The sequence below is a fragment of the Chanodichthys erythropterus genome, chromosome 1 (genome assembly GCF_024489055.1).
Source record: "Chanodichthys erythropterus isolate Z2021 chromosome 1, ASM2448905v1, whole genome shotgun sequence".
NCBI classification, from domain to species: domain Eukaryota; kingdom Metazoa; phylum Chordata; class Actinopteri; order Cypriniformes; family Xenocyprididae; genus Chanodichthys; species Chanodichthys erythropterus.
In genome coordinates, this window is record NC_090221.1 from 4,331,819 (window position 1) to 4,353,223 (window position 21,405).

Genomic DNA, 21,405 nt, shown 5'->3' on the forward strand with positions numbered 1-21,405 from the left:
GCAGGGAATTATTATTTAAGATGAAATCCTGATCCTTGAAGGTCCTCGATGGTTTGGGAAGAGTTCATATCTTTTGGCCGGCTTCTTTAGAAGCAATGACTCATGGCTCATATAATAGTGTTTTTGGTTCTATCATGTTTATGGAGTGTCATAATTTCCCCAAATCCTTCCATATCCATCGGTGCTCAAAACAGCATGTATTTCCTTTTCATAACTCAAGAGAAATCTTTTTCAGCTCACAGTCATGGTTCCTAAGCTTCAACCATTACCAAATCTCCATCTTTAAACAACATAATGACATCAAAAAGAAGGGAAATTGTGCAAGCTGTTCACCGCTGTCACCAAAAAAACCTGCTTATTGTTAAATAACAGCAAAGTACCTTTGAATCAAAGCGTGCTACATAATTGAAAATGAAATCAATAATTTGAACTTCATAACTCATCAAAGCCTTGCTGTTGGCTGGTTTCCTGGGGGAATCCTTTGATTGTACATTATAACCTGTTAAAAATAAATATTTTCAACCACTACCAGCATTTATCGGTGTTAACTTGCACAGTTTCGCTGCAAATCACAATGCTCTGTACATCTGTAAGATGACTGTGAAGGCACGACCATGTACATATTTGATTGTTAAAAAACAAGTAGCCTAGCTTACATCTTATCTGGACATTGCTTCGAATTACACGGTAGATTTGTGGTTTGCAGATACACCAGACTGGAAGAAGAAACGCATTTGACTAAAGCATTTAAAGGAACACACGGACCACTATCAAATCTTTTGCATAAAAATATATATTCCTATGTACAATAAAATCAAACTAAACTCTACCTTTAGAAATTAAATATCGCTTGATAAAAACATGAGAAGATGAGAAAAGGAACCTAAAGTGGGCATTCCCTCGAGCTAGGTAATGTAGCTCTGGTTGCATTCAAACAAATAAAGCCATAATAGACTCCTCTACTGGTTGACCAAGTCTTATTTGTTCCTTCATCAAGTCACCACGCCACGTTTATGAAAACTGATCACGAAAGTCAAATTCATTCATTGACTTTCAACATATTAGTGACCAGAATACTGAATGACTTTTGGATGCAATATTCCTCATATTATAAAAGTGCTACAAGTGCTTTATTTGCAGGAGAGGTCATCATTTTTAAAATAATCAGGAAACCGATACATGAGGACAGTGCTGAGCTGTACATGTTTGATATTTTTAGTGTTGTACTTGTGTCGCTGTCTGTACATCCCTGCAAAATAGCAAATAAAACCAAACCTGTTTTTCTGATGAAACTGGCTGACGCATAAAATGTAATTATTTAAAAATATTTACATCTTTTAGATCGGTTCAAACAATTGGTGTTCCCAAAGGTAATTAATTTTAGGCAGAGGCACGGTTCAGCAGACTGGCAAATGCTGAAATGAGGGATGGAGATTGTTCTGGGTCAGTTCTGCTATATCGAGGCTCTCCTAGGAGCGTGTTTATTGAGTCCTCTGCTCTGGAAGAGAGCTTTATTATGGCACATCACTGTTTAGGAAGGTTTTAGCTAGAAATGTCTAGGAACAAAAAAAATAAAAAGCTGGCATCAGCCGTATTTCCTCTCCTGATGCATAGGAAGCAATCGCATGACATACTCTTAAAGGGATAGTTCACCCAAAAATGAAACTGTCAGCATTGTTGTTGAAAACCTGTATGGACTTAAAGTGTAACTTTGCTGAGGTGGAACTGACAGAATGGTTTCTTACAGTATTTTCTCCACTGTTAGGCATAAAACCTTCATAATCATTTAGTTTGAAATGCTGACTACAAACACAGAGGCTTTTCGGATTTTCCATTGAGCCATTATCTCTGTATTTATGATTCTTTGCAGCCTTGGCCACTGCCTACAATGCGCTGGATCCTTCACTGGAAACCAAAAGTAACTCACTCCCAATTAAACGTTTACTCTTTGAAATCTTGCACCTGCGAACAATAGAAGTCGACATCTTTATAACTAAAAGTTTGCTAAGAAGTATTTCCTACTAAAGCCAGGCAGTATTTGACTTTGGTAGCGTATCCAGAGCACACTGGTGGGAGTGGCCTTAAATGGCAGCATGCCCAGTGCATTATGGGTGTTGAAGTTTTCATACATATTTGGCAAAAGGGAAGACAACAGCCTTTTTCTCGGTTTTCTCATAAGTCCTTTTCAAACCAAGTAGCATTCTGTTGCTCAATGTGGCGAATTTGTGACTGTTGCAAAATCTGCATGTGGAAATACTTTGCGCTCATGTAGAATTCTCAATCGCATTGATTCCTATCAAAAATGACTGAACAACGGAAAATGTGAAAAGTTGTTATTCTCTTTGAATTAATGCTGTTTTGCATCATTGGCATTCTTTTGTGTTCCAAAAAAAAAAAAAAAAAAAAAAAAAAAAAGGTCATACAGTTTGAAATAACTTGAGAGTGAATAAATAATTAAAGTAAATTTACACTTTTTGGGTGAACTATCCCTTTAAGAACTTTTGCAAGGACAACTTCAGGTAATTTCCTTTCCTAAAACCATTTCAGCCTTGCAGCAACCGATGGTCATCTTCGACTAAGACTAAAACAGTTTAAGACACGGTATCTGGGAGAACTGGCCCTGGTTGCTGTCACCAAAGGTTTTGTTTGGAGTGGCCTGACACATTCTCAGTAACAGGCAGAGTCGGCAGGCATCATGTAGTTTTAGCACTCTCAGAAAAACACTACGCTGTTAATGCCAGTGAATCATGTCAGAGGAGATCCTCGTAACGGAGATCATCATGGAATTGGATGCATTCAGCGATGCATGCGAAGCACAGAGCTAACCTGACTGAGAACGGTCACCCGTGGGTCTGAGACATCTGTGTATTCAGAGAGGTTTACAAGAACCCAAATTACATGAATTAGCTAGGAGCACAACTTTGCCTGTGACCAGTACATCTCATTCCCCAAAGAGCTTTAGAAGTCTTAAGTACATATATGAGATTTCAGTACACCATATGAAAATGATCCACAAAATTATTTTTGGCTAGAAGAAAAAGTTAATTTCCTGTCAAATCATTTTGAGGAATTTTATGTTGTACCTTTGGAATAGACCACATTCACTGAAAGACACATTTCCTGCAACATTACTTGTGTTGAACCTAAAAATGTACACATAGACGCTGGAATCATCTTAGAAACAAATCCTTTCATACTTTGATCTTACAATTAAAAAAAGCATAAAAGGATATTTATAACTGTTGATTAGAGATTCAAAGGTGCAGTTAGTGATTTTTGAAAAACGCTGCTGAAAGTGCATTTGACCGAGCACCACAACACACTCAGCCAATCAGCAGTAGGGGGTGTGTCCACTCATGATGGGAGAGGAGAGAGAGAGAGCCAATCATCAGTAGGGGGTGTGTCCACTCATGATGGGGGAGGAGAGAGTGAGCCAATCATCAGTAGGGGGTGTGTCCACTCATGATGGGGGAGGTGAGAGTGAGCCAATCATCAGTAGGGGGTGTGTCCACTCAAGATGGGGGAGGTGAGAGTGAGCCAATCAGCAGTAAGGGGCGTGTCCACTCATGATGGGGGAGGAGAGAGTGAGCCAATCAGCAGTAGGGGGTGTGTCCACTCTTGATGGGGGAGGAGAGAGTGAGCCAATCAGCAGTAGGGGGTGTGTCCACTCTTGATGGGGGAGGAGAGAGTGAGCCAATCAGCAGTAGGGGGTGTGTCCACTCTTGATGGGGGAGGAGAGAGATTGAGCCAATCAACAGGGGGCATGTACAATCATGATGGGGGAGGAGAGAGTGAGCCAATCATCAGTAGGGGGCGTGTCCACTCAATATTGGGTTGGAGAGAGTGAGCCAATCATCAGTAGGGGGTGTGTCCACTCATGATGGGGGAGGAGAGAGAGTGAGCAAATCAGCAATAGGGGCGTGTCCACTCATGAACTGCTTACTGCATTTTTAATTAAAGTTTTTTTGGGCAAATGGACAAATCACTCGGCAATGCTCCCAGCTCTACCTTTTAATACTGTGGTGTGATTTTTTTTTATTTTTTTTTTTTAACATTTCACTATTTTTTATTTATAGAACAAAAATAAATCTTTATTTAGCGTTTGAGCAGTACCTTTCGGGAAGTGTTATCTGACTCTAGAGCTAATGAAAGCCTCTCTGGATAAAGCTTGAAAGACATATTTTTGGTTTGGAAATAGTATTCCCAGGAGAACCAAAAATGAAATAAACACATTTGGGAAAAACCTTACCAACATTCCTTTGCAATGGAGATTTGTATCCTAAAATATAGACCAGATACCTTTGGCAACATTGTTCTTTCCTTTATTGTTCAGCAGCTCTTTGAGCAAACAGTTCAGTCCAGCTCCCGGTACTCGAGTCCTGAAATGCTCCGGTCGGATCTGAGCTGCAGGCAGGGCGGTAAGAAATGGCACCTTCCAGTGATGGTCCTCATTAGAGGGTGACCTGTGTCAGAAACATGACTCCTGGGACTCTGTGTCATTCTGTATTGACAGTTTCTCTTGTTCAATGTGGTTTCCATTGTGAAGAACTGAATACCTGAAAGGACAAAAGAAACCAGGACACCACTTCAATTACAGCGTTACATGTAAAAACACCTCAGAATCTCATATTCATCTCTCTACAAGCTTTTAGAAGATGTGGAAATATAAACCACCTCACATGTAGGGCTGAAACAGTGAAAATATTAAGACCACCTCTGGTGTGTACACTTGATTTGACAGAGGAGTCATTGTTGGCCTTTTCACAAAAATGAAAAATGGGTCTTTAGCAAAGGCACAATCTTGACATCACCTACTGCTGCCAATGATGAGGGCCAAAAACAGCAGAGGTTTAAACATGATATCAAAATATGAATTTGTGGCTTTTATAGCTTTGAGGCCAACTATATGACAGTATGTTGTGTTAAAGGATTTGTTCACTTCAGAATGAAAATTTCCTGATAATTTATTCACCCCCATGTCATCCAAGATGTTCATGTCTTTCTTTCTTCAGTCAAAAAGAAATTAAGAAATGCACATTCACTTTGTAAACACTTGCTCGGTTTCACGCGTGAAATCACGCATGATCACGTAATGCGTGGCGCATCGCAGAGCAGCTCAAGAGGAGCATTTGCGGTTCAAAGGTATATAATTTAAAATTTTTAATATAAAATGATTGGTTTCTCTAGATAAGACTCTTATTCCTCGTCTGGGATCATGTAGAGCTCTTTGAAGCTGCACTGAAACTGACATTTGGACCTTCAACCCGTTGAACCCCAGTGAAGTCCACTATATGGAGAAAATCCTGGAATATTTTCCTCAAAAACCTTCATTTCTTTTCGACTGGAGAAAGAAAGACATGAACATCTTGGATGACATGGGGGTGAGTAAATTATCAGGTAATTTAATTCTGAAGTGAACTAATCCTTTAAATGTTGACAAAACATGTTTCTTTTTAGCAGATGTGCACAGTTACAATCTTGCTTAAATTACTTTTTGTTCATTTTCATTTATTTATAAAGTACTTTTAAACTACCCAGTTTATGCTTTGCATAAAATGATGCATACAATACACAATATAATAATATCATACATGTTAAAAGACCAGAGAAAACAAACAACTCTTTAACCAACCTTTAAAAACAATAAAAGATGTAGTAGCTCGGACCAAAAATATTGATGACTCATCTTGCACTCACTCTTTTTGTCCAATCAAACACTTTCTAGAATGAGAAGGTCCCTCCCCTCATTACTGAACAGCAATGGCAAGTAGATATATCTGTTTTAATTGTTTAAAATAGAGACGTGGCATTCAACAGCTCATATTCCTGTAGCTCAAACAGTAGAGCGTGATGCTTGCAAAATTCAAGAACTGGCAAAACATATACCTTGAATGCAATGTAAGTAACTGGATAAAAGTGCCTGGCAAATGCATTAAAATGCATGAACAGGAAGGTTAATGAAGCTGGTGGAACCTTACTTTATTCGGACTGCAGAATTTTATTAGCATTTTTGCATAAATCAAATATAAATTGAGTTCTTAAGAAAAGAAATCCTCTGGAAATCTCAACATCTTATGGATTTCAGTGTCTTAAAAGGATTCGTAACCCTTCAATAATTTTCCCATTACTTAAATACAACAAAGATTATTATAGTGTTTTACAAGAAAATACTATTTAATACTAATCATTTAGTACTTAGTACTTATTTAATTAAATGTACTACTTTCCATTTCTTTGCAATTATTTGTAATATTTAATAGCTATTCTGAGTGAAAAATAGTTTTTAGTGTAGCCAGAAAACAACACACATTTGTGCATCTAGATAGACAGACATCTCCTGTTTTGTTAAATTACTGAAACAGGAAACATTGCCCTGCGATTGCTGCTTTTTCTGTGTCTCTAGCCACACAAGCCGTGAACCTCCTTTTCTTCCAGTCCAAAAAAATCATTACATTCTCTCTTCATAAACAAACAAACTAAAGGCAATTCCTGTAGAGCAATTGGGCATTAAATTTACCTGAAAAAAAGGAAAACATATAAAAGAAAAACCTCTCAAAACCTTAACAATGTTCCGGGATTCTGAAAGGAAACATGTGGCAGCTTTTCAATGAAGCAGAACCCAAAATTGCTGCCACATTGCCACTTTCTAACTGTACTGTTCGCTCTGCTCAGCTCGAGCACAACCTGAGACATCTGTCAAATTAACATGATCTACTCTAAACATACAATACTCCCCAATACACTTCAGTAATAATGTCTTGATCATGCTGGTACATCCAGTCTAGACATTAGCTGGCCGGATTAGAGGCAGAGCTCATTAATTTACATGAACATGAGCTTTGGGTCATACACACACATGGCCAGGATTTACATCACTCATTCTGACAAATTCATTCTTAATTATGTGTGTCCGGACATCAGGGAACTGCACTAAACAGAGCCGTGAAGAGTGATGGGAGAGAAGGCAGGGGTGTAGAGGGCTCGATTTAACCCTATTTTACTACATACACTCTGTATTAATTACAACACGAACTTATTTACAGTAAATCTATTTTGACATAAACTCAAACTTTAGATCATGGTGTGAAATGAACATACTGAAGTTTCAGCCTTCTACAGGGAAATCTTGTAGAAAAAGTAAAGGCCATAGAACTCTGTTTAAATATGTAGTTTTGTGAAATATTATTACAATTCAAAATAAAAGTTTTCTATTTTATTATATTTTAAAATGTAATTTATTCCTGTGATCAAAGCTGAATTTTTAGCATCAGTCTTCAGTGTCACATGAACTTTCTAATATGCTGATTTGCGGCTCAAGAAACATTTCTTATTGTTATCAATGCTGAACACAGTTGTGCTGCTTTATATTTATGATTCTTGAATGCAAGGTATTTTGTAATATTATTAGAGGTGCCCTAGAATTAAATATTGAATTTACCTCGGCATAGTTGAATAACAAGAGTTCAGTACATGGAAATGACATACACTGAGTTTCAAACTCCATTGTTTCCTCCTTCTTATATAAATCTCATTTGTTTAAAAGACCTCTGAAGAACAGGCGAATCTCAACATAACACCGACTGTTACATAACAGTTGGGATCATTAATATGTACGCCCCCAATATTTGCATATGCCAGCCCATGTTCAATGCATTAGACAAGGGCAGCCAGTATTAATGGCAGATGGAGCAATAATAACTGACATGATCCATGATATCATGATATTTTTAGTGATATTTGTGAATTGTCTTTCTAAATGTTTTGTTAGCATGTTGCTAATGTACTGTTAAATGTGGTTAAAGTTACCATCGTTTCTTACTGTATTCACGGAGACAAGAGCCGTTGCTATTTTCATTTTTAAACACTTGCAGTCTGTATAATTCATAAACACAACTTCATTCTTTATAAATCTCTCCAACAGTGTGTAATATTAGCTTTAGCCACGGAGCACCATCAAACTCATTCAGAATCAAATGTAAACATCCAAATAAATACTATACTCACATGATACGATGTATGCATGCAGTATGCATGATGAACATCTTGTAAAGATCCATTTTGAGGGTTATATTAGCTGTGTGAACTGTGTTTATGCTGTATAAGGCAAGAGCAAGCTCCGGGGGTGGGGAGCGTGAGGAATTAAAGGGGCCGCAACCTATATATCGGTGCATAGTTAATGATGCCCCAAAATAGGCAGTTAAAAAAATTAATAAAACAAATCTATGGGGTATTTTGAGCTGAAAGTTCACAGACACATTCAGGGGACACCTTAGACTTATATTACATCTTTTAAAAAGAAGTTCTAGGGCACCTTTAAAATGTATTTACTGTCACTTTTGAACAATTAAAAGCATCTTTGCTTAACTTCTTTAAAAAAAAAAATTCTTACTGCCCTGATACTTTTGAATGCCTTTCTGTATGAATATACATGAAAGGATTAGTAATGTGTATTCTTATAAGTGCATAAGTGGCACCACACAGTATATGGTGCTGTGGTTTATTAAAACATCTATCTCTAGATGACTGCTAGTCTGCTTGTATTTGCTTTGTGTGTCTAACTGAATATTTACACACATCATATTAACTTAATTTTCTATACTAGCATTTTAATGATATGCCTTTGAAATATGATTTCATAGCTGTTAAAATCACTAAACCATTACAACAAACCACTTGTTTCTCTGCTGTGCCATCTGCAACGCTGCTGTGATGGTCTTCCCATACTTTGTAGAGCAATAAATTAGCTAATAAATGTATACATTCAGTTTGCATTATTTATATGACTTTTTTATGTAGTACATTATATGTATATTAGCTAGGAAACACAAAGTTCTCCGTCAGCGAACCATGGGGTTTGCACCTAGACTCCATCTAGAGGTAAACATCTGGATCAGGATTTTCAATAAGTCTAACAACAACAATGTGATCACCAAACGTGACAGAGCAGGTCTAGACAGTCTAGCTACAGACTCTTCAGACTTCAGCGTTCCTCCACACTCACTGGCGTATGAAATTGGCAGCAGCTTGCCTAAAATACCTACAAATTCAGATCTGAGCTGCACCATTAGCTCAGTCACGAAGAGCAGAGAAGCCGGAGTTACCAAAGCAACCAGAGCAAAGAAATGACCAACCAACAGTGGCAAAATATGATTAAGTTCATCACAAATACAGGATTTTTTGACAATGATATGCGAACGATCCCACCACTGTTTCCTGTAAGCTACATGCATGAATGACAGCCCAGACCAAAATGGTAGGATAAGAAATGTGTGGAAAAAACAATTAATTTCCTGAACGAATGGATGTGGCATTTCAACTGGAGTCCATCTCCATGTCCATTGATTTTTTAGTACGGAACTGAAGCTGTCAGAAATGTTGTACATGGAAATATGCAGTGCTGATAAATTTGCAAGATAAGCGCCGCATCCTTGAACAGAAGTTTCTTAGCGGCAATAAAACAAAACAACAACCTATTGATAAATAGCCAATTAAAGAAAGGAACTGCTCCACATTAAATGACTAACAATTCATCTCTAAAAAGATTGGGCAGTATCAATCTTGAAATATCAATACTTCTGATACTGATGTATAAGCAGGATGTGATCAATGTAACATTAATGCATATGCAATGCACAACCATTCAAAAGTTTGGGGTCTCTTAACAGTTTTATTCACCATGAACACACTAAATCAGTGTTTCTCAACTCCAGTCCTCGGGACCCACTGCTCTGCACATTTTGTATGTATCCCTTATTTAACACACCTGATTTAGATCATCAGCTCGTTAGGAGAGACTGCATGAACTGAACTGAGTGTGTCAGATAAGAGAGACATACAAAATGTGCAGAGCAGTGGGTCCCGAGGACTGGAGTTGAGAACCACTGCACTAAATTGATCAAAAGTGACAGTAAAAACATTTATAATGCTATAAGATTTCTATTTTAGATGAATGCTGTTCTTTTGAACTTTCTATTCATCAGAGAATCCTAAAAAAATGTATCATGGTTTCTACAAAAATATGAAGCAGCACAACTGTTTACAACATTGATAATGATAGGAAATGTTTCTTGAGCAGCAAATCAGCATATTAGAATGATTTCTGAAGGATCATGTGACACTGAAGACTGGAGTAAAGATGCTGGATTGCCATCATTGGAAAAAAAAAATACATTTTAAAAAGATCAAATAAAAAACATTCATATTAAATGTCAATAAAATTTCACAATATTACTGTTTTTACTGTACTTAAAAACAAAACAAAATATAATGCAGTCTTGGTGAGCATAAGAGACTTCTTCCCAAAACATTTCAAAAGTGAACATTCAATTTAAAAGTGAAAACTGTGACTTTGTGGTCAATTAGTTGCACAGGAGTGGAATCATCTCTCCTTTCACTCACCTGAACATGAGCAGAAATACTGAAAAGATCAAGCAGTCATGCAGCAGTTTAAACAGTTATTAGTATGTTTGCCTTAAAAGTACATAGTAACAGATCAAAATGAAAATAAGTGTAATCAGTTATCGCCCATCCCCACCTAAAAGAACAAAGAGGGAATATTAGTCCCAATATAAATCTATAACTGAGAAAGAGAGAGTGATAGAGGGCAGAGAGGAGGAAGGAGAGAGATTTGTTCATTCTCACTTCTATTCCACAGTTTCCTGACATCATTAAAGTCAGAACACTTTGTTTAGCACCAATTCATGGCCATCTGGAGTGCAGAAAAGCAAAACTGCAAAGCGTGAAATACTGTAGTGTTGAAGAAATAGAAATAATTATCAGATCTGTTATAAGAATTTACTTAATAAAAGTGTCAACAGAGCTGACCAAAAATGGTCAAGTTGGGTTGAAAATGGACAAACCCAGTGATTGTGTTGTTTTAACCCAGTGGTTGGGTAGTTTTATTTAACCCAACTATTGTTTAAAAATTGCTATATGACTGGATTAAAATGAACCCAAAATAGGTTGGAAAATAAAAATCAGACACATAATTACTAGAGGCAACAATAATAATCAAAAAATGAACATTTATTAATAAGCAATTTAATACATGTTTATTGTTTCATTATTATTAATTAAACTTACACTCTAAAAAATGCTGGGTTGTTTCAACCCAAGTTTGGGTCAAAAATGGACAAACTCAACCATTGGGTTAAATTTTTAAATACATTTTTTTTAACCCAACGGTTGGGTTTGATCATATTTGACCCAAATTTGGGTTGAAACAAGTGTATAAATAAATGTTAATTTCCAACATATTTTGGGTTTATTTTAAGCAAGCAATACAGTTAAATAAAGCTACCCTGCAGGTTGAACAAACATTTAACCCAGTTGCTGAGTTTGTCCATTTTCAACCAAACTTTGGTTGTTTTTAACCCAGCCTTTTTTAGACTGAACGTTTCCATCCCTCCATGTTAATGAGGTTTTATAATGGCCTGCCGGTATGAGGACTGACACGTGCCTTTACTGATTTATTTTGTTCCTAGGGATAATTCAATGTTTATGCTTCTGTTTATTCCTACTTTAGTCTGTCATTTTGTGTCTGGCGCCATAATGAAGGGAGGGGTTGTGTCGGGCTCTTTGACCATTTCGTTTCTATCATTACTGTGAATTATATAATAATATAATTTCAAATAAATGAATAGAAAAAAGACATTCGGCATCATCATAAGTTAAATGCTGATGATGAATACCAGATATTTTGGTCTGAAATCAAAGCTCTAGAGTTTAAGATGGCAAATATTGGCGCAAAACCCAGAAACATGAGTTTGACTCCTGGTACTATAGGTTAAAATCCGAATCTGAACAGTTAAAAAGAGTACTGACTAAAATTAGTGCTTCCAATATATAACAGGCCTGTATCATCACAATATATCATGTAGAGAGCTGAAAAACAAACTATTCTTCTATTTAACACACATAAGTCTCATGCAGGTGCTGATAACAGAAGACTCATTTAATTGGAGCACCAAAAAAAGCTTGTTTATCTGATAAAATAACATCTTTGTGATGTAGTTTGTGGCATGCACACTATCATTTCAGCTTGAGAGAGGAGGCAACCCAGGAAAATCTCCCCTCCCTGAACTGTTTAGGATTAACCAGTAAAGGCAGGGCAAGATAACTTTCTTTGGTGTCTGATACCATCTGCAATTGCAGACCACTTCACAGGAAGAGTGACTAGGCAATCTATTACGAACTTATCTATTCAGACATATTCCAGTTCACATCAGGTCAGGCAGGGCTCTGCAAAATGAGTCCAATCTCAGCAGTGCCTGACGCATCGCAGCTCTCAGACTAACTGTGACGGTCCTCAGAAAATCCCTGAGAAACACTACTTCACTAGTACTTTTATGACTTCTTGACGTGAACTGGAAACATGTTACCATGCTTTTATCATTTATTTTTACTGCACTACCATTCAAAAGTTTGCAAGTCAGCAAGAAATTAATACTTTTATTCAGTAAGGATGCATTAAACTGATCAAAAGTGACAGTAAAGAAATTTACAATGTTACATGAGATTTTAAATAAATGTTTTTCTTTTGAACTTTCTATACATTAAAGTGTCATAACTTGTTTTCATGACAAATTTATTTAAACATATATTAAATAATTAAGACATTACTAACAGGTAAAGTAAATATAATGTATATATAAGCTAATATAGTGCATATATTTAGTAAAAAATGCTTAATTTCAGTGGTTGAAACACTGGTTTTAAGATTACACATAAACATATCTATGCATAGATCATCTGTTCTTCTTCTTTAGTGCTTTTTCCTGTTGTGTCGGTTAGCAAACAGCATTGCATTACTGCACACGCCCTCTTATGGATTAAGGTGTAAATCGCATTTTGACTGACTTCTATCTATCTATCTATCTATCTATCTATCTATCTATCTATCTATCTATCTATCTATCTATCTATCTATCTATCTATCTATCTATCTATCTATCTATCTATCTATAAAAAAATCTATTCTATTCTAACTATTTTTAATATAATTATTTATTGTGCATCATTTACAAGCTGTATTTGTTAAATTATTCCAAAAAAGTAGAAATATATTTTTTAATTATATGTATTTGGAATTCATACAATGCTAGCTTTGAAATGATCTTAAACAAGACAAAGGATACAACAGATAATTTAGAAAAAATTTAGTGTGTTGGAAATATTTATGATTAAATTTTCCAGAGATGCAGGTATTTCCACAACAATGAGTACTTTCAAAGAAAAAAATACTCAATAGATTTGTTTAAAGGTCTGCAAAAGATATTGATGACCACCAAGAAAAATAAGTGTGGTCAGTCATATGGCCCCTTTCAGTCTAAATGGGCATCTCTGTCCAAAAGACACAGTCATGTGAACCAAACGTTATGCCTAAAGTCAAGCATCTGGCTACGTGACTCTAGACCTTCAGTGTCAGCCAGATGGTAATGTCAATCCACAAAGGATCATGCCATTTCCTCAGAAGGCACGTATATGCGTGTGTTTGTCTTCCCAGAACTGTCTGAGGCTTTTCAAACACACGCTCAAAGATATAAGACCTGATTATTGTGGAGTTGAGTGGCACCAGATCAGGACTATGATCTGATTGTTTTCTGAAAGAAACAAGAAACAGATATGCTGTGGAGAGGGACTGAGAACGAGACAGAAAGAGAGGAAAACAAAGAAATGTAGTTAGGAACTAAATGATCCCCCAAAACCAAGGGAAATGAATAAACATTATATAATCTCTAAATGAAAACTTTAGGTTTAAGATTAGGGGACTGAAAATATCATTAGTGCATTATAAAGCAATAGAAGTCACCATGACAGAAAAATGTCTCGGGTTACTGGTGTAACCCTTGTTCCCTGAGTAAGGGAACGAGACGCTACGTTGAATGACGTAGCGTCGATTGTTCCCACGAAAGGGAACGTATCGGGTTACTGGTGTAACCCTTGTTCCCTTAGTAAGGGAACAAGACGCTACGTCGAATGCAAGCGGCAACCTCCCCCTTTCTCTCGTGAAGCCAATACGGAAGTAACTTAAACTGCGATTCATCGACTGGCCGCTAGGGACAGGCTCCAAAAGAGAGCAGAATCTCATAGAGTCCCATGTTAAATTGGCCAAGTTTATAGCAGAAAAAAACATGTTTACAAGTTGGTTCAAATTGTGGTTTTGGTCTATACTGCTATTTTTGCCCTTCATGACAACTCTGAGGGGGGTGAATTTTTTATAACTCATCCGTTTAAATTATATTAAGCCTTAAAGTTCTGCATAATTAAGGGCGTGGCCACTTGAGTGACAGGTAGAGTGCGCTGCTGTCTGTGAGGCGTCGTTACCTCAGCTGCCGCTGAATTTGGCATCTCAGCCGTTTTTGTGCTTTTTTTTCTCGATTATTTTATACAATTATAAAATATGGCTTGCTGCATAGTATTCGAGATGTGTGTCGTAGATGTGCATGCATGCGGAAGAGACAGAACACACGTTGTTGGATCGTGGCTGAAAGTTTTGATTGCGAGATTTAAGTTACTACAATGACAATACCAGGAGGATATACAACTCTGACAGCACTGCTTGGATATTATAACTAAAACTGCTGCACTATTTTGAAAAAAAATATATACTTTGGACACAGGCTCATTTGTTTGTTAGATACGATCGCTGCAGATTGCATCCTTTCTTGAAGAACGATGACAGAGAGCAGATCATTCAGAAGAAATGTGAAATGTTTTTTTTTGTTTTGCAATGGACATTTATATTTTACCCAAGTGCCACAGATTGGATTCATCTCGCGATCTCTATTATAAAGGTATGAAGTCCCATTTGATGTTCCATGTTGTTATTTGCACACCCAACACAAATTACTGGTGTTGGAGCATCTATATCTTAAAAAAACACCGTAAATTGACAGTAAACCTTTAGAACTTTCTTATGTTAAAACTTATCTTTATTAATAATTTAGATAGTATCTAGATAGATAGCTCCTTTGCTTGCTAACGTAGTTTCAGCAACCAATCACATCAGCTCAAACCACCTCCCCACCTCTTTGCCCATTTTCAGTTATCCGGGAGTGACGTGCGGTGACGCGCAGCTAAGATGGCCGCGTCCTCATTTTCGCTTCAAAACTGCTGTTCAGAACTCTATGGGTGACGTCACGGACGCTACGTCCATATTTTTTTACAGTCTATGGTCGAATGACACGATGGGAACCCATCATGTCCAAAAGGTAGTGCAAATCCATCTAAGGTCAACGTCCGATTCATTTTTCCATGACATAGATCAGAGCAAAATCTTATAATACAATTTCTCAAGTCTTCTTTCTGGCTAAAGCGAAGGCTGAAGCTAACAGAAGGACAGCATCAATGCAGAACTCATAATACCACACTGCATGGCAGTGATGGGTTTCATAACATCCAATCCCAGCAGGCCACTCTTTACTTACACAGGATTATCCAGCAAGCCTAATAGGCAACTGCACCAGGTAAGAACCGGCGACTAGCGCATTAATAATGGAAATAGCTAGACTAGTGAGGAAAGCCTTGCAAGATAGCAGCTCAAAATCAACAACACAAATGTTTGTTATGCATTTTTAACAATTTCAACGTATGAATTACTCACTCTTAAAATGTTTACAATGAAAATTAATCTTCTTTTGTTCTTTATTCGATCTTATCCAGTGTTTTTATCCAGTTTATTGTGTGACAGATTTAATTATTTTATCACTCAGCCCTAGAGATGATTCTCAGATTCTTTCAAACAAATTCTTCAAAGACCATCGCCATAGGAAAATAAATCACTAATGTGATCTTTTCAGTAACTTAATTTTTCTCCTAGACAGCAATGATAGAAAATGGAGTGAAAATTGAAAGTCTCCTGCTTCTCATACAGTAATCACACGTGTCTCCTCTAAGTTTCAGATGCCGCAACAACATCTCAAATACATTTCGTTCATGCGTTTCTCATCAGTTCCTCCAAGATCTAGTTATGACTTCTATTTGAATATTTCTAGTCATTCCTCAGATATAGCAAATACATGTTTCTAATGATACAGAATATATCAAACATCACTATCTTTATTCTGTAATGATAAAGAATAGAGTTCAGTTCCATTCCTGGAATTATGAGTTCACAGCCTTTCTATTCCTGTCCAGTTAAATCTTTCAAAAAAGAATCAGAAAAATAAATTAAGTTATTCCTTTACAAAAAAAAATCTTTACATAACGTGATTGGAAGTGTTCATGTTTTAACCATTAGTCAAGGATAATTTAGTTTCAGTACTGTATATGGTATTTCATTCATCTAATGTGAATGCCAGTCTTCTTCTTATACAAAAGCCAGTGATGGAGATGAAAAAATTGCTTGCCATTTTCTACAGCGATTTTCATTTATTTAAAAGCAATATTACATGAAAGCAGCAAAAAATAATGCCACAGTATATTCATCCTTTTAAATTACAAGATTCAAAAGGCATTTGTGCTTTATAAGACAACCCATTTAAGACATTTCCCAAAGGACAGCCTTGGGAATTTGGGAGGCATTTTAGACCATCATTAGAGTAGTTATTTGAAATGCATGCCTTCATAGATATCCTTTTAAGCAAAATGAAGCTTAATGAATGTATTGTAATTCTGAAGCTAAATTTCTGCATGGTCTAATAAATAGAAGAACACAGGACAGGAGTATAAAATACAGCAAATAAAGATCTATCAAAAGAGAATCAATTAAGTTTTTACTTCACATTTTTTTCACATAATTTACAGTGATGTTTGCGGAATGCATTGCCGGCAATGACTGCAACGGAAATCCAGTTAGTTAAAGGATTACTTCAGAATTCAAATTTCCTGATAATTTACTCACACCCATGTCATCCAAGATGTTCATGTCTTTCTTTCTTAAGTCGAAAATAAATTAAGGTTTTCGAGGAAAACAATCCAGGATTTTTCTCCATATAGTGGACTTCAACAGTTACCAACAGGTTGAAGGTCCAAATGTCAGTTTCAGTGCAGCTTCAAAGGAACTATCAGTCATTTTCTTAAAAAAAATAAAAATGTATGTACTTTTTAACCACAAATGCTCGTCTGCGATGCACCACGCATTATGTAATCATGTTGGAAAGGTCACGTGTGACGTAGGCGGAAGTACTGATCCAGAGTCTACAAAGCAAACGTGCAAAGACTAAATCAAACAGCTTTCACAAAAAAAGTAAAACTACGATGTCTGACCATTTTAAAGTTTGAGGAGAAAATGAGATGGAGTTTTTCGGCCTACCACGGTACTTCCACCTACGTCACACGTGACCTTTACAATGTGATTACGTAATGTGTGGCGAATCACAGAGCAGTGCAAGACAAGCATATGTTGTTAAAAAGTATATAAATGTTTTTTTTTTTTTTTTTTTTTTTTTTTTTAGAAAATGACCAATCGATAGGACCCTTATTCCTCGTCTGGGATCATGTAGAGCTCTTTGAAGCTGCACTGAAACTGACATTTGGACCTTCAACCTTTAAAGTCCACTATATGGAGAAAAATCCAGGAATGTTTTCCTCAAAAACCTTAATTTCTGAAATTCTGAAGTGAACTAATCCTTCATTACATAAAACTCAGAAAGAAACTAAATTAATAATCGAAGAAAAAGAAATGTCTTTCCCCACCAGTGTTTATTTATTTATAAAAAGTTGCCTCATCGGATTCAGAACAATGATCAAAATATAGATGGAGTCGATCAAGTCCATTAACACCCCGAAAGCTTGACAGTCCTATAGCTCATCCTGGGCCAACATTTAATTCGGTAACATTAGGCAGTTTTGATTTATATGCTGTTAAATGTTTGATGATCGTGTTAGACATGAGCGTAAACAATGCTTGTATCACTTGTTTCTGCTTCTTCTTCACTTGTTTTTGGATCTGGAGATTCTGTACTCTTTCAGAGGATGCATAATAGCGCCCCCTACCGCATAACAATGAAAACATGCCAGAAAATTCCAATGATGGTGAAAGAGTTAAGATGGATGGTTTATTCAAGGCCGAAGCGCTAGTTGTAGCTTTATGGCACAGTTGGACAGAGGGATGCACGCAAAGCACAAACACATTATTACAACACTATAATAATAGACTATAAACACATCCGTGCTCAAAACTCTGCAAAAATATATATTTTAAAAAAGTCCTCTGTCACTAAGAAACAGATAGTAAAATTAAATGGCAGGTGGCGTGAACACAAGTTATCAATTAGAAAAAAAAAAAAGAAGTGGTTTACAAGAGCAAGAGAGCAACAGACAAAGAGGATAATGCACTGTTTGGAAAACAAACAACCACCAATATTAAAAGTTTGGCTCAAAGTCCCACTGCTGAAAAGTACTGGATGAAAAAAAAGGAATGCTGGGCATGGCTGGACTCAAAGTGCCCCATTATTCTCATGCAATGATTGCGGTTACATAACTTATAAGAGCTAATAATAGAGCTGCCTCTTTGTTTTTACTTTATGACCTGATATAGAAACAGCACTCAAGCACAAAAACTCTTCTCGGTTTATCAGGGTTCGCCCCATTCTGCTTGAGTTAATGCTCTCAGAGGGGATTCACAGCGCTGAACATTTTCCTCAATATTTTTAACTGCAGAGATTTGAGAACACTCCGATCTGTTTACTGTGAACAATCCTAATGCTCACCGCATTGATCTACTCATCAAATACTTATTTGTTAGCATTAGTAAGCAAATGGGAACTTTTCACAAACAAAGGGGGTGCCTCTCTGACTGGTATAAGTTTTAAAAGTGACTCCGAGTATGTTACCTTTGGATATAGGGAAGAATGTGGTAAGCTGTGCAGGTGTTTTAAATCTCCTAGGCAACGAGAAATGAGATATGCTAAAATGCATGATCATAATATAGGGTGAATGCTATTTGCTACATTTATAAAAACATTTACTATTATAGCCATTTAAAAATGACACATGCATGATATATTTTTAGACCTTGATGCATTTGTGACCAGTCACGGAAAGTAGGGACACAAGTCGGTTCTGGGGCATTTTGAGTTATTCACAGATTCTGAAAGTGTAGTCTCCAAGCTTTCCAACGATGTGTGACACATGGAAATCTGATAATGTTTGGAGAAGTTGTGGCCATTTGAAGGTAGGCATTCAAGAAAGCTCTATAGGGAGAAAAACGCCTCTAAAGTTGCAGTTCTCACCTGTTCCCACCTGCTGGTAGTGACAATAGGGCTCATTTACATCTCATTTAGATAAACCATACCCCCTGTAAAGCTGCATGGACCGCATACTATTAATAATAAAGGTTAATGTGCATTATAAATGTCAGTAATTTATCTTTTATGACTTTTATAAAAATGATTTAGAGGCTGAAATATGTGTCTTTCTTTTGTCAAAACTCTATTTGAACTTGTGCATTGTAGATTGTTGTAAGACACTCCTTTAAAATCTGCCCATCATTTTTAATGTTATTATTTTAATGTTTATGTAAAGAAAAAGTACATATTGATGCTAATTTTATTTGTTATTTGCTGGTTTTCCACATGAAACTTGGTGAATTGACTTTTTGAACAGGATTCTGTGATGACCGTGATCATTTTGGTCACTATAATCATGAAATGAAATTTTCTCACATGAGAAGCCTGTTAAAGAAGAATAGGCAATCCAGGAACTAACTGGACTAACAGAGGCCAGAGGTCGCTAACTATGGCTATTCAAAACACTTTTCAAGACAATAAATACACGATTGAGACGATGAATGCATGTATTGACTGAATTTGTGTCTGAATAGCGCTGGCTCTGTGGGCGTGGCCGCATTAGCGGATAATGAGCTGAATCACAGACTTCTGACATGGCTCTCTTTTCATACAGATTACAAAAACAGAGAATGTTTGTTTTTGATTTGACTTACACGATTTAAAACCTGACATTTTAACGTTTTTTCAGACACAAGTATAATTTTTTTATGATTAGTATTCACTAAGTTACAGTTCATTTCCTGAGAACTATCAGATTGGACTTCGTTCAGAGGGAGATGAGAGATCACGCATCATGTTAGTTTTCTTTATTTTACAAAAAGCACAACATTGTGTTTTTACTCTGAGTGTACACAAATAAAAGAAGACATTCTATAGTTTCAATTGATATATTACTTATGTCTCTATGACAAAAAATGACAGAGTATTTTAAGTCTGTTTTGCTGCAATGTGAAAAAAATCCTGCGAAATGCGCCGGCGTGTTACCCGACTCCAGAGAGGTAATGTCTTATTATGCCGCTTTCATCGTCGCTCAGATTATCTTCAGAATCAGTGAGCGCTTGTTCATAAGCATCCGGCTTGTCGAAGAAGTACTTCAAAACATTTTCGGTGTAACGGCCACGGTTCTTCATTGAATTTTGATATCAGCTAGAGCCGGCCAGAGCGCTGCATAATAAGTAGCCATGCTTCCCAGTATGGAAATACACACAGACATGACACGCCCCTACTGCGTGCTAGAACCTCCGAAAAACAAGCCGATTTCAACCTCAAAATGTACGCTTTTAAATATACCAATACTGCTATCTCAAACACGGAAAGGCTTCTTCATGATCTCAACTAACAGATTCTGCAAAAAAACTAAAATCACCAATTTTGAAAAAAAATACTTCTTTCTCATTTTGTCCGAAAGTTGTGCTGCCGACTTGTGTCCCTGGTTTCCGTGACGGGTCACATTTGTTTTCACATAAAATTTGTTTTACCTGAAATGTAGAAACTAGTTTGACATGCACAGCTGCATATGATGGGCTCTTTCTTAAATGTACTTTTTAAAAAAAATAATTAATACTTTTATTCAGCAAGGATGCATTAAATTGATCAAAAGTGTCAGTAAATATATTTACAATGTTACACAAGATTTCTATTTCAAATAAATGCTTTTCTTATGAATTTTCTATTCATCAAAGAATCTGTTTCTACATTTATAATGATAAGAAATGTTTCTTTAGCAGCAAATCAGCATATTATTATGATTACTGAAGGATCATGTTATGCCGAAGACTGTTGAAGAGTAATGATGCTGAAAATTCAACTTTACCATCACAGGAATAAATTACAAATATATTACTCAATTATAATTCAAAATAGAAAACAGGGTTATACTTTATTTTACAGTGCCGTAGTTACTTTGTAATTACTCAAATAAGTACTGAGTACTATTATTAACTACATGTACTTACTATAAAGTTACATTTAGGGTTAGGGTTTGGATTGGGGTTAGTTACTTGTAATTATGCATAATTTACTGTTATTACTATAGTAAGTACATGTAGTAACGTGTAACTACGGCACTGTAAAATAAAGTGTTATATTACATTTAAAAAACACTGACACTGTCACAATTATGGACTTTTATTTTGTTATTCTGTTCCCACTCCATTTTGTTTCACTTTCACTG

The 21,405-nt window shown here is 36.3% G+C and overlaps 1 protein-coding gene across 4 annotated transcripts in view; it reads right to left on the reverse strand.

The window, feature by feature from the left end:
- LOC137020079 (5-hydroxytryptamine receptor 4-like) overlaps positions 1 to 21,405 on the reverse strand; it is a 139,900-nt gene that overhangs the window by 11,573 nt on the left and 106,922 nt on the right. The window contains exon 8 of one of the 4 annotated variants that reach the window (XM_067385300.1): positions 3,690 to 4,556. The exons of 2 other annotated variants lie outside the window; for them this stretch is intronic. Coding sequence is in view for 1 of the 2 variants with exons in the window: in XM_067385292.1 (XP_067241393.1) it covers positions 4,469 to 4,556 (88 nt within the window). In the remaining variant the exon portion in view is untranslated. Of the gene's footprint in view, positions 1 to 3,689; positions 4,557 to 21,405 lie in introns of those variants that run through there. One more of the 4 variants, XM_067385292.1, reaches the window with a different exon arrangement.